General features: G+C 39.3%; 1 protein-coding gene across 1 annotated transcript in view; it reads left to right on the forward strand.

The window, feature by feature from the left end:
• TMEM135 (transmembrane protein 135) overlaps window positions 1–14605 on the forward strand; it is a 396209-nt gene that overhangs the window by 100041 nt on the left and 281563 nt on the right. The window contains exon 4 of the mRNA XM_048841768.2: window positions 4805–4838. Coding sequence (XP_048697725.2) covers window positions 4805–4838 — 34 coding nt within the window. The remainder of the gene's footprint in view (window positions 1–4804; window positions 4839–14605) is intronic.

Genomic DNA, 14605 nt, shown 5'->3' on the forward strand with positions numbered 1-14605 from the left:
GAAGTTAACCTTGTTTTCTTTGAGCCTGTTTTATTTGTATATTGTTGAGTGAAGAAAGAGAAACTTCTAAAATCAGCATAAAATGGGTTCTTTTATTCATAGATTCATAGATATTAAGGTCAGAAGGGACCATTATCATCATCTAGTCTGACCTCCTGCACAATGAAGGCCACAGAATCTCACCCACCCACTCCTGTGATAAACCTTTCACCTATGTCTGAGCTATTGAAGTCCTCAAATCATAGTTTAAAGACTTCAAGGAGCACAGAATCCTCCAGCAAGTGACCTGTGCCGCATGCTACAGAGGAAGGCGAAAAACCTCCAGGGCCTCTTCCAAACTACCCTGGAGGAAAATTCCTTCCAGACCCCAAATATGGCGATCAGCTGAACCCTGAGCATATGGGCAAGATTCACCAGCCAGATACCCAGGAAAGAATTCTCTGTAGTAACTCAGATCCCACCCTATCTAATATCCCATGGGGCCTATTTACCATGAATATTTAAAGATCAATTAATTGCCAAAATCATGTTATTCAATCATACATTCTCCTCCATAAACTTATCGAGTTTAATCCGCTCGAACCCCCTTCTAAACACAACCAGACTTTCCACTTGCATCTCCAGTCCTCTGATCTTTTCCTCCATCAGCTCTATTAGACGACATTTCATGCAGACAAAACTCTTACCAGGTAGCCCCTCCAGGATCATATACATACCGCAGCTTCCACATCCAGTCATCTTCATTGTGTCTTCCACTACATGGGTCACTCCCACTGCTGTCTCTGTATCTGTCATAGCCTTCTCACCTATATCCTGTTAATTTGGGAAACACAAACCACACCAAAACACCACCACCCACAGCAAAAGCAAACCCCAAACAAGTACCACAATACAAACTCCCACTGAAACTCCCCTGTTTACAACTCTGTTTGCTGGCTCCTCTGCTGCTGTAGCTGTCTGTGCTGCTGCCTGGCTGGCTGGCTGGCTACCTGTATAGGACCCCTAGTCAGGGAAGCCCTGCCCCCTAATCAGGGCTCAGCTTCTCTCCCAGCACAAAGCCACTACAAGCCTCTGCACATACAAATAATACAAATACAAGACCAAATACAAATACCTTCTCCAACAGAACTCCCACTGAAACTCCCCTGTTTACAGCTCTGTTTGCTGGCTCCTGTGCTGCTCTAGCTGTCTGTTGTCTTGTCTTAAATACAAAATGACACCAGGATAATGTTCCAAAAGCATTTATTTTGTCATTTGGGGCCTAGCAGAGGGAACAGCAGAATACAAGTTTGTATAGTTTATTCTCTTACAAAATATTATGTGGCTCAGTTTGCAATTGTGCAACTTCTGGGTTCCTCCTCATTTGCTCTGACAGGCAGGATAATGACCGATTGCCAGCCAGGATTTTTCTGCTGTCTAGTGCTGCTTCTTCTGCCTTTTCCATTTGATTTGTGCCTTAGGGTAACATTTAGGGCAATCCTATGTAACAGTGTGTCAAGGTTCCTTCCCCACCCTGAACTCTAGGGTACAGATGTGGGGACCTGCATGAAAACCTCCTAAGCTTACTTTTACCATAGAATCATAGAATCATAGAATATCAGGGTTGGAAGGGACCCCAGAAGGTCATCTAGTCCAACCCCCTGCTCAAAGCAGGACCAATTCCCAGTTAAATCATCCCAGCCAGGGCTTTGTCAAGCCTGACCTTAAAAACCTCTAAGGAAGGAGATTCTACCACCTCCCTAGGTAACGCATTCCAGTGTTTCACCACCCTCTTAGTGAAAAAGTTTTTCCTAATATCCAATCTAAACCTCCCCCACTGCAACTTGAGACCATTACTCCTCGTTCTGTCATCTGCTACCATTGAGAACAGTCTAGAGCCATCCTCTTTGGAACCCCCTTTCAGGTAGTTGAAAGCAGCTATCAAATCCCCCCTCATTCTTCTCTTCTGCAGGCTAAACAATCCCAGCTCCCTCAGCCTCTCCTCATAACTCATGTGTTCCAGTCCCCTAATCATTTTTGTTGCCCAGCTTAGGTTAAAACTTCCCCAAGGTACAAACTATTTTACCCTTTGCCCTTGGACTTCCGCTGCCACCACCAAACGTTTATCTGGGTTTATTTATTAGGAAAGCATTGTTTGGAAACGTCTTTCCCCCCAAAATCCTCCCAACACTTGCACCCCACTTCCTGGGGAAGGCTTGGTAAACATCCTCACCAATTTGCGTAGGTGAACACAGACCCAAACCCTTGGATCTTAAGAACAATGAAAAAGCATTCAGTTTCTGAAAAGAAGGATTTTAATAGAAGTAAAAAAGAATCACCTCTGTAAAGCAGGATGGTAAATACCTTACAGGGTAATTAGATTCAAAACATAGAGAATCCCTCTAGGCAAAACCTTAAGTTACAAAAAGACACACAGACAGGAATATCCATTCTATTCAGCACAGCTTAATTTCTCAGCCATTTAAAGAAATCATAATCTATTACATATCTAGCTAGATTAAGTACTAAATTCTAAGACTCCATTCCTGTTCTGTCCCCGGCAAAAGCATCACACAGACAGACACAGACCCTTTGTTTTTCTCCCTCCTCCCAGCTTTTGAAGCTTCCTCCCAGTCTCCTCACTGGTCATTTTGGTCAGGTGCCAGCGAGGTTATCCTAGCTTCTTAACCCTTTACAGGTGAAAGGATTTTTCCTCTGGCCAGGAGGGATTTTAAAGGTGTTTACCCTTCCCTTTATATTTATGACACAGTGCCTGGCTGCCATGTGTGTCTCAACACAGTGAAGGCTAAAAGCAGGAGGTGGGAACACCTCAACTGTTCCTCTTACAGTACTGTTTTCCAGTGGATGCCTTCAGCATTTTCAGTACTGTCACAGAGGAACCTTCCACACCTCAGTGGAATGAGACAACTCTGAAGCAATTTCTGTAGCTGTAACAAAACTAGTCATTTAAATTGTCCAAAGGGGAGAGAAGCTTATCTTCTGTGGCAGAGATATTCCCCAAAGTAGTAGTGGTGTAAGTTGGGGTTTGTAGCATGGTCTTTGATGCTATGAAAGATAAATCCAGTCTCTCAAGCGAAAGCAAAATAGACAAAAGCTTTCCCCCAGGTATCTTCAGGCTCTGAAAAGAAGGTGCTTCAATATCTTAAGGAGTAAGGGGTCCACTTCTTTTCCCTTAGCCAGTGAAGTGCTTGAGTACATCAGTGAGTTCTTGGCTATTTAATCTTAATGGGAGGGATTCCACATGTTATCAAAAACATTTTTTGAGTGTTCCCAGGGATTTACTCATGGGTTTCTTCCACTTTTTCCTGGTACTTATTTGACCTGAATGCTGAATGATGATCGTACAGAGAACAGCAGGGGTGAAAGTAACCTAAAGGACTTACTCGTACTCCGGGGTCCTGAGTAGGGGGCAGGACCTCAACTGGAAGACGCAGGGCCTTTAGAGCCCCGGGCCCTTTAAATTGAGATTTTTGACCAGAGTGCCCCTCCAAAAACGGACCCTAGCGGCTCTGGTCAGCACTGCTGACTGGGCCATTAAAAGTCCGGTTGGCGGCGCAGTGGGGCTAAGGCAGGTTCCTGGAAGCAGCGGCATGTTCCCCCTCCAGCTCCTACGTGTAGCAGCAGCCAGGGGGCTCTGCACACTTCCCCCACCCCAAGTGCCCGCTTTGCAGCTCTCATTGGCTGGGAACTGCAGCCTGAGCTGGAGAAAGCTTAGTGCAAATTTAGCTGCCAGAATCTAAGAAGGCTCTACTGCGCATGTACACTGATTTTTTTTCTTTCAGCCACTGAGATTCTAATGCTATCTTTAGATTCCAACAGAAGGAGCATTATGGAAAACAGAAAATAGTGCAAGACTTGTGATAAAATCACAAGAGTTGGCAACACTGATAAAAACTAGGATTCGCCAAGGCATAGGTTCCAGACTAATTTTGGTGTGGGAATACACAGGAACATATGAACAGTGGAGTTAGTGAAAATTGCATAACCCTATCACTGCCCTTTCACAGTGCAAATGTGCTCTTGTGACTGGAAAGCTAATGGGTGGCTCCTTGAAAGGAAAGTTCTGTTCTTGCTCCCACAGTGATCTCTAACGCAAAGTGTCATAGGACTAGCTCACATGTACAAGGCTGCAGATATGGGTAACAGCCCCCAGACCCAAGCTTCTGTCCTCTGCTGCAGTGGAACTCAACCAAAGTGCATGAGTATATATGTTCAAGCTTATGGACCTACCATCGTAGGTCCCTGTCTCAAATGGCTTATAACCACCTGCAGCATGGAGAACGGTGAGCTACAAAGCAAGAGCAAACACGCTTAAAATTCAAGTGGAAAAAAAGTTTTAGAAGTTCAAAACACCAAAAACAGGCAGAAAGTAGCAGGAGAGAAAATGGTAGCAACTATACCAGGGCCTGGTCTGAGGAGACATTGCTGGGATGTGTGTGGTCCTTAACCAGAAAAGGTTGGGAACCACTGAATTAGGCCAAGAAATCAGTTGTAGATTTTGTTAAAACTTTATTCTGTCATTGAGTAAGCAATAAGAATTAGAAACAATTGTCACTGAACTGCTTTGAAGCAATGTTTTTGAGCACAGTGTTATTGGCATGGTTTCTGTGGAGATACTTCTTGTGTTTTTTCTGCCATGGATAATGCTTGAAAACTACATAAGTAAACCAAAGCTATCTTCTAGAGACTCTAGGAAAGCTTTCTGTTGTTACGTTGTGATATTAAACTGTAATTTGTTTCAGCATGAGGGGTGATTAATATTGATATGTGTCTTATTCACTAATCTGTTTATTTCTGTTTATAGGAGAGGTCTGCTTACAATATACATGGCCAATTTGGTAAGTAATCCTTTCTTCTAAGAATAAAATTATATGTGGTATTGGAAGTGCATATTATAAATTAATTTTAATAATTTAAGTTAATTGTCTTTTTAAACCTTGAAATTTTTTTATTTTCAAAAACTCAAATTATCTTAATGCCAAAAGTTTGACAATTACTTTTTAAAAGCAAATAATTTCAGAGTAAAGATTGAAACATAATTCACTATATGGTGCTTAGATTCTCTTCTACCTCAGTGCTAAGACAGTGGCTCATTCTATTTACCATATCAACAGCAATTTAATTGTAAAGACATGTAAATAACTTTGTGTTTGATTTTGTGGATTAGAGTCTAGTCCCTCAAATTCCCTTGCATTTAAATTGTATTTTTAGTTAATTGATTTATATTATATGCTATGACTGAATACACACATTTTACCATGTGGTAATCTCGATATAAAATTGCTGTATAATCCATATTCTCTGTAAAATTCCATTAAACTCAATGATGTGTGTTCAGTTTATTTAAATAGTGCATTGCAAAGTAAATGTTATAGTAATTTTACTTTAAATGTCTCATGATCATACTGCTCAGAATGATGTGGATATTCCACAAGCAATATTCAACCTTGTTTTTTCTTTTTTTGTGTGATTTTTTTAAACTGATTTTTATGAAGAAAAATAACAAAAAGTGTTAAAAAGATAATGATTTACAGCTTGTATATGTTCCTGAATACTGTACGCTTGCAGGATCTCCATAAAAATTAGTTTTACAACTTGTCAAAAGTGTACAAATACAAGACAAAGCTATGTAGACATAACATGTGGTGGTGGTGACTTACAGTAATAAAATAGGTTTCAGAGTAGCAGCCATGTTAGTATGTATCCGCAAAAAGAACAGGAGTACTAGTGGCACCTTAGAGACTAACAAATTTATTAGAGCATAGGCTTTCGTGGGCTACAGCCCACTTCATCGGATGCATAGAATGGAACACATAGTAAGATATATACACATACACATACATACACACGTACAGATAAGTTGGAAGTTACCATACAATTGGCCTCTCACTTTGTATGGTAACTTCTAACTTATCTGTATGTGTGTGTGTGTATGTATGTATAATATATATACATATATATATATATATATATATATATATATCTTTATCTTACACACACACACACAGATACAGATAGTTGGAAGTTACCATATGTGTGTATATATCTATATCTATCTATCTATCTCTTACTAAGATAGATAGATATATACACATACAGATAAATTGGAAGTTACCATACAAGCTGTGAGAGGCTAATTAGTTAAGATGAGCTACTATCAGCAGGAGAAAAAAACTTTTGTAGTGATAATCAAGATGGCCCATTTAGACAGTTGACAAGAAGGTGTGAGGAAACTTAATTTGATTATCACTACAAAAGATTTTTTCTCCTGCTGATGGTAATTCATCTTAACTAATTAGCCTCTCTGTTTGTATGGTAACTTCCAACTTATCTGTATGTATGTATGTGTACCTATATATATCTATATATAGATATATATCTTACTATATGTTCCATTCTACGCATCCGATGAAGTGGGGTGTAGCCCACGAAAGCTTATGCTCTAATAAATTTGTTAGTCTCTAAGGTGCCAGTAATATAACAGGAGAAGACATTCATGAATAGGAATTAAAAAGCAAGGAGAGAGGCCTGGGAGGTGTTATCAGGTGAAATAAACATCTGACATTCTTCAAGCAGTCTGAATGTTGTTTTTTTCCCATCCAAATGTATCTGGAAATGGGGGCATATATCTTTGAATTCATATAATTGATCTCAGCAGCAGTAAGTTATTCTTTCTTTGGATGCTCATTCAGACAGGTCTGAAAACCACTGTTTTCTTACATCTTTGTAAAATCACTTGGTGATCATTGCATCCCTCAAGAACCAAAGTCTCTGTGGTGGAGTTAAACCCGGCCTAGCAGGTAAATATCCTAAAATACAATTTTCAGCATGGGCCTGGCTGCTGAAGTGAAGCACCATTTTCACGCTTGTGTCCACCTCTTTCCAAAGCTGCCTAACTGTTGGACAGGCCCATAGCACAGCTTTATTTTATTACAGCACCAACAAACATCAGAAGATGCACTTTTATCTTGTGCAACATCTGTAGCATCCAGTCCACTTTTAAATAAAATATTTTGCTTTATCAAGCATAGTCTATGATCCAAAGAGGCTTCTTAAACATAACATAGTATGATCTGCCATTGAGATGCTTTTAAGGGTGGTGGTAAATCCTCTTGTAATGCTTTAACAAAGAACTTGACTAGTGGAGTTCCTCTTCATTCGTAAATCATACATGTAGAGCCTGGGCCTGAAGAGTTCATGAAATATTTCTAAAGTTCCTAAGTAGTTCTGGGGCCTTTGGCAGTTCTATGTGTCCATGCCAAGTTGATGTAGTAGTAAATGTCTTCATTGTAAGTGCTGCCACTCAGCTGAGGGTGGCAGTTCATAGTAGTGCTTTGGCATTAGAAAAGGGACAAAGCACTCACTATTGATTAATTGGGAAGCCTGTATGATGCCCCTACTCTGCCATTCCTTCCAAATGATAGGTTTGTTCCTAATTTGCAAATCTGGGTTGCCCCGTATAGGCAATTGTCCACAAAACTAAGGATGTAACTGGTATCTGGTAGCTAGGATAGCCCAGACTTTCATGCAGCAATGACTGTGTCCCTGAAGACCTGGTTATCCGAGACCACATTGTTGGTCGTGATGTGAGAAGTTGCTAGAATATAGCAGTTGGATCCAGAAACTAAACATAGGTTTTATACACCACAATATTTGGATTTGGACCAATCTCCAGCCCAGACTTTCAAAATCCTTTTCTGTGTCTAACCCTAGAATGACTGGGGTTCAACATATTTGACAAAATGTTGATATGGCAATGAAAGCTTATCAGAGCCATAATGGCCACTGACAATCCCAAATTCTTTTGGGTGTATGATAGAGCCCATAATTTCTCTAATTTCCTCACCAAAACTTTTGCCAGTATGCCAATATTTTGACATCACTGTTAACAGGTGAAATTGGCCTATAACTGGAACAAAGTGTGGCATCTATTCCTCTTTCACTAAGGCCATGCTGGTTAAAAAACTGACTTGTTTTAAAGGGGAAGTGAAGGCAGCTGTAATTAGTGTGTATGTGTGCATAAGAAAAGGGAAGCTGATAGAAATGGATATTAATCAGAATATAGGAAATGTAGAAAACTGATAAGAAAGCAAAGGGACACAAGGAGTAATCTATGGCCAGCAGAGTTAAGCACAATAAAAAGGAGTTATTTAAATGTAGAATTATGAATAATAATGCAGAAAAGGCAGAAGTGGTCAATAAATATTTCTGTTCCATATTTGGGGAAAAAATAGATGATGCAGTCTCAGCATATGGTAATAACACTTTCCATTCCGCTCGTATCTCTGGAGGATGATAAAAAGAAGCTACTAAAGTTGGACATTTTAAAACCAGCTGGTCCAGATAATTTGCATCCTAGAGTTTTAAAAGCACTAGCTGAGGAGCTAAATTTTGGAGCATGGGGAAAGTTCCAGAGGACTGGAAGGAAGCTAATGTTGTGCCAGTTTTTAAAAAGGATAAAAGGGATGACCTGGGTAATTATAGGCCTATCAACCTACATCAGTCCCTGACAAAAAAAATGAAGTGGCTGATATGAGACTCAACTAATAAAGAATTAAATGAGTGTATTGTAATTAATGCAAATCATCCTGGGTTTATTGAAAATATATCCTGTATATTTGGTATATTTTTTATGAGTTTATAAATTTGGATGATAAAGGTAATGTTGCTGACATAATGTACTTATAGTTCTTTAAGGTGTTTGACTTGGTACAAATGACATTTTGATTAAAAAACTAAAACAATATAAAATTAACATGGAACACATTAAATGGATTAAATGTTGGCTAACTGATAGATCTCAAATTGTGATTGTAAATAGGGAATCATGAAGTGGGTGTGTTTCAGTGCGATCCCACCAGGATTGTTTTTTGGCCCTATGCTATTTAATATTTTTATCCATGACTTGGAAGAGAACAATAAATCATCTCTAAAGATTGCAGATGACACAAAAATTGGGGAAGTGGTAAATAATGAAAAGGACAGGTCACTGATTCAGAGCAATCTAGATCACTTGGTAAACTGAGCGGAAGCAAACAGTATGCGTTTTAATATGACTAAATATAAAAGTATGCATCTAGGAACAAAGAATGTATGCCCAACTTACGTTATGGGGAACTTTTATCCTGGGAAGCAGTGACTTTGAACATTTTTTGGGGGGTGGTGGAGAATAATCTGCTGAACATTACTTACTGTAACTGAAGGTTCTTCAAGATATGTCGTCCCTATTTGTATTCCACTATCCATCCTCCTTCCCCTCTGCTTCAGACTTGACCGCACTGCAGTAAGAGGAGGAACTGGAGTGGGGTCGACCCGCACTGCCCCTTGTACCCTTGGTCAGGAGCAGGAGAAGACGTATCGCACATGTGCAGATCAATGGATATAGCTTGGAAAAATCTTCCAGATTCAGGTGCATGGTATGTATGCACATCCACGTGTGAAATAAAGATAGGGGCCACACATCTTGAAGAAGCTCCAGTTACAGAAATAACCTCCGCTTTTGTGTGATATGTGATCCACTAGGAACTTTCCCATCCTACATTAAAGAAAATAGAATAGGTTGCATGCCAAGTTTCCTTTGGAATTTGAACAGTGGACACTAACATTTTTTTTAAACTGGGATTTTTAATAGAATTGTCACAGACTCTTTAACTACATAAGCTAACAGAGCTTTGGCTTCCTAATAAAAGTAATCTAGTCTTGCAAGATTTAACATTTTTCTTCCCTAATTCAAGTAGAATCAACTTGCTCAAGCATCTTGCAGTGGAAGTGTAGATTATAAGATTGGTAATACTTAATAGGAGATGTTATCCATTTGGAAAGGACTTTTCAGGACAGGAGTTCAAAAGGCTTGTTTAAAAAAAAATATAGGAATAACCTAACGATTTTTTGAATTACAAGGCAAACGTTCCTTTAAAAAAAATGTAGCATTTGGTCTGCGTCACATTAGTTTTTAAGCTCTATACCACAAAGATGTCTGAGAAGGATACAATAGAGAAGTTAAGTAGTGCAACAACATTTAATGGAGACTGTTTGGAACCATGAACCTTCTCTAGGATGTGATGGTTTGGGGTTAAGAATTCTAATCACAAATCTGGATGTACTTTGAACAACTGTAAAATCAGAATAACAGGGCCCCTGCTTCATCAACTCTGTTTAACTGTTATATATGTGTGTGTGTGTGTGTATTGTGTGTGTGTGTGTGTGTATATGTATATATAATATGATTAATGTTCTCTTGGTTGTGTTGCTTTGCTATAATACAAACAGTTTTATATGCTTGGTGAGATTTACTGATAGTAAATTTAGATCTTCATTAGTTTATAGTCTTAATACACTTATATTTAGGATTGAGAGAATATCCTATTCTGGAGACTTGTAAAGTTTAATATTTAATGACAACACTTAGCTTTGAGAACTGAAACATGATTTATCTTAAGTGAATTACTAAGCAGTGCAATTGTTTAGCAGAAGTAAAATGGGAAATTATATATTGAGCTTTCTTGCACTTTGGTCAGAAGCAATATAAAAAAATGAATAAAGACTAATTCCATATTTTATTAATTCATTACATCTTTCTTATGTGATTAATAAAATGGGAACAATAATATTAATTATTTCTCATAGGACTGTTAGGTTTATCCTAGGCAGATGTTTTATGGACAGAGTATTTATATAAATGGTGCTTCAGACCTTGCTAAAATCAGTATTTTTGGTCTGAGCTGTCATTTTTGTTTTACTTTATAGAGGTTATCATACATAAATTTGTCCAGTTTTAGAAATGAGAGATGGGTAGTGCTAAATTTTCTAGATGTTATAACAATTACTTTGCCTACTGCTGCAGTGAGTTTGTGTTTTGAATTCTGAGACCATTTCTATCATTGATAGCCAGGTGCAACTGATCATAATCCCATTGGCAGAACTGGGCTGTTTGTGTTCAGAGAACAAACCTAATCTACAATATGGGTGTAGTAATATTTATCTACCTCACAGGGGTGATTAATGTGATGTTTAACAATTAGGGTAGCAAAATTCAGCAAATTGTTAAGGCCAATGAAAGAGATTGGAACAGAACTCCTGTTTCCTAGCCTTATGCTCACTCTAGTAAGAAGAGACACATTTAGTAAGCCTGGTGTTTGCTAGAAATATTTGGTCAAGGGGCCTGGCAAGTTAGGAGTAGTTCAGTGGTGAGGTAAACTAACTAGCTGCACTTTTTTATACTAACATAGAATGCCAGCTTGATAAATAAGTTATTTCAGGGGAGAAAAAATTGACTATTTAAAGGTGCTTTCTCAGTTTTACTTCAGCAGTTACCAGTCTAGCTTAACAGACAAGGTCATGAGCTCTGTTTTCTGACGTGTTACATCGGGAACTATATTTTTCTTACTGGGTTTTTAGAAGTAACTAAGAATTAGAAATAAAGGACAAGATTATGTAGAATTTTATTTTTGATAATCAATCTAAAATCAATCAACAACCTCACTGGAAATCAGTGCAAAGATTTTACAAGTAAAGTAATATGGTTAGATCTAAAGTTGCTGAGAATGTGGGAGTCAGAATCTTGAACCAGTTGCAATATATGAATCAACATTTCTGTAATACCAAGGAAGAGAGTGTTACAGTGGTTGGTCCTGGAGGCCACCCAGACACATACAAGTCTTTTCCAGTTCTATTTTGGATTGCACATGTTGAAGTCAAGACATTTCTAAGATGGTAAATGAAGTATTGCAATTGATCCTCTAAGGATAATTTGGGATCAAAGGGACCCCCAAGATTCCAACAAGAGGTGGAAAATGAAACATAATCACCAAAGTTGTTTTTGGCTGAAAAGGTAGAAAATATTAATAGATAAGGGAGGCCAATTAATAAGACACATGGCTGTTAGATTTCAAAAAGTTATGTCATAATGTATTGTGAACTAGGAAAACATTCAGCATTAGTAGAAATTGCTGTTAAGTAGAAGACCGCATATCTTCAAATTAATTTTAGGTGGTGAGAAGGAAAAACATACTTAGAACTTGTAGAAGGAATGTTCTATATTAAAGACAAAGGGATAGAATGTCAAGATCAGTAAAAGACCAATCCTGCTTAGGACCAACTTGATATATTGGCTATTGGGGAAATATACACTTTCTATAAAACACACAGCTATTCTTAACATTGGAAAGCTAACCAAAAGAAGTGGGTTAGCTAGCACCCATTGCTCAACCAGTGTAACTATAAAAAGTGCATAAATTAAACAACGTTGACTTTGTCTCTCTTTTCCCCTTTATCCCTTATACCACCTCTGTGTATCTTATCTGAAATTTAGTCTGTAAACTCCTTGAGTTGTGAACCTATAATTGTTTGTATTTTTTAAGTATCATGTGCACTTATTATATGGTGCTGTACTCCTAATAAACTTTTAATTTTTAAAGTGCTCTACAAAGATTAAATCTCACAAGATGCCTTTGATGTAGACAAGTTTTTCCCAATTTTAGAGGCGGGGAAGCTGACAAACAGATTTGTAAGGGACACAGATCTGAGTGTCTGGATCTGAGTCAGTTGCAGAGCCATTATTAGCTCTCAAGATTCCTGGGTTTGTCAGACAACTAGATTATGCCTTCAGTCTTATTTTTAAACAGGCTCAGAAGTGTATGAACATAGGAGAGCATCAGACTCTAAACCTAAGGACTCCATGGTATTGTGTAAACGTTTCCCCCTTCAGTCATTGCTTACCCTTTATCATTTACCTAGCTTCAAAAACATATGCCTTAAAGAGTAAGACCCATTCTCTACCCTAGAGAACGTAGACAAAGAAAGCAATAATTAATACATTTATTTTTGAAGCATTCTCTTTGCAGCTGTCCCATTAGCCCCGCCCACCAAGATGTTTAGGGTCAAGTTCTGACACCTTTATTTGCATGGGGAAGAAACTTAACTGAGTTACAATGTTTTTATTATGGGACAGATTCTGACACTCTTCTTTTTGTAATTTCTTAAACAACATTAAAACACTATTTAAAACACCCTCATTAAAATTAAATAAAAGAAAATTGAGGGGTTATGATGTAGAAACATGAGGGTGAAAAGACACCAGGAAAAAAGACTGTAGGCTGTTTTGGGCAGGGTTGATTCAGTGGTTAGGGCACTCACCTAGGGCTTTGGAGACCAGGGTTCAATTTCGTGCTCTGCCATAGACTTCCTGTGTGACCTTGGACATATCACTTAGCCTCTCTGTGCCTCAGTTCCACATCAGTAAAATGGGGGATAATAATTCTTCCCTACGTCAGGGTGTGTTGTGAGGATAAATATATGAAAGATTGTGAAGTTCCTTGAGATCTACTGATGAAATGTGCTATATGAGCTAGGTATTAGTATATTCTGATCGTACTACATGTAGTACAATGGGATCTTGAGATGGTGGGGCTTTAGGCATTACCACGGTATAAATGTTAACGAATAAAGATCAATATGGGGCAAACGATTGTCATTCAAAAAAACTACAATGTTGAGCAGAGGTGGACTGAGGTGGATTTCGCTAGGGCAGTGGGTTTCACAGTATTTCCTCCTGACCTTACTTGCAGTGGTTAGTTCCAAAGATCAAAGGGCAACAATAAATATTTAAGAGCTGATTCTTAGACGTACTGCACTCCCTTTGTCCTGCCCAGGCAGCGCGAAGGGAGCAGAAACCTCTACAAGTCCTTGCTCAGACTTCCTCCAGCATGGGGGGAATAGAGGATGCTGTGCTGTCTCCTGTGCCTCCCTCCCTGCAATCCTTCATTCAGGGGGACAGTTTGGAGTGTTCTGCTGGGAGGCTGTTGTCAACTGGCACAAGTTAGAGCAGCCCCCAAGCTATCCTCTTTTTTTCCTTTTCATGGGTTGCCCTTGATGGTTGGGTGGGAGTCTACCTCTCTAGTGTTCTACATAGTGCTGGACATCCCGCGTCTGACCCTGATTTTTTGAGTGATGGGATGGTTCTGCAGCCTCATGTCTCAACCCCCAGCCTAATAGGGCTGTGCATGTGCAGTGCTCGAAGCTCAGCCATATGAGATGTTTCCTTGAGTCTGCAAGGGAAAGGGGAGGTGTCTTGTCCCTAAGTCTGCTGTGGGTATGATTGCTCTGCAGAGATTGTAGGAATGGAGGGTGCAGTAAAACCCCAGGGGAAAAGTCCAGTGGCAGAGACCTGGACACTGGAACCCCTGAAAGGACAGTGATCACTGCTGCACTAAGATCTCATTGCTGTCAGATGATCCACAGGGGTGCTCTACATGGGCCCACGGGTCAGCATGCCTTGCAGGATTGGGACCCAGGCTTGTAATGCTCATTTTTCCTCATTTTGAGAGTCACTGCCCCTCATTTTGGAGTGTGGGGGTTGTCAGAGGGAAGCCATCCCTTGCTAAAAGAAAAGGAGTACTTGTGGCACCTTAGAGACTAACCAATTTATTTGAGCATGAGCTTTCGTGAGCTACAGCTCACTTCATCGGCTCTCTCCTGGGCTTAGGCAGAGCCAGTCAAGCTCCTTCCTGTTTTTCTGGGGGCCTTGCACAGTCCTATAAGTCAGGCATTGGAGCAACCAGTGTTACTTTCCTTGCTTCTCTTTGATGCAACAAGAGGCCAACAGGGA

This window comes from Caretta caretta, chromosome 1 (assembly GCF_965140235.1).
Source record: "Caretta caretta isolate rCarCar2 chromosome 1, rCarCar1.hap1, whole genome shotgun sequence".
Taxonomy (NCBI): Eukaryota; Metazoa; Chordata; order Testudines; family Cheloniidae; genus Caretta; species Caretta caretta.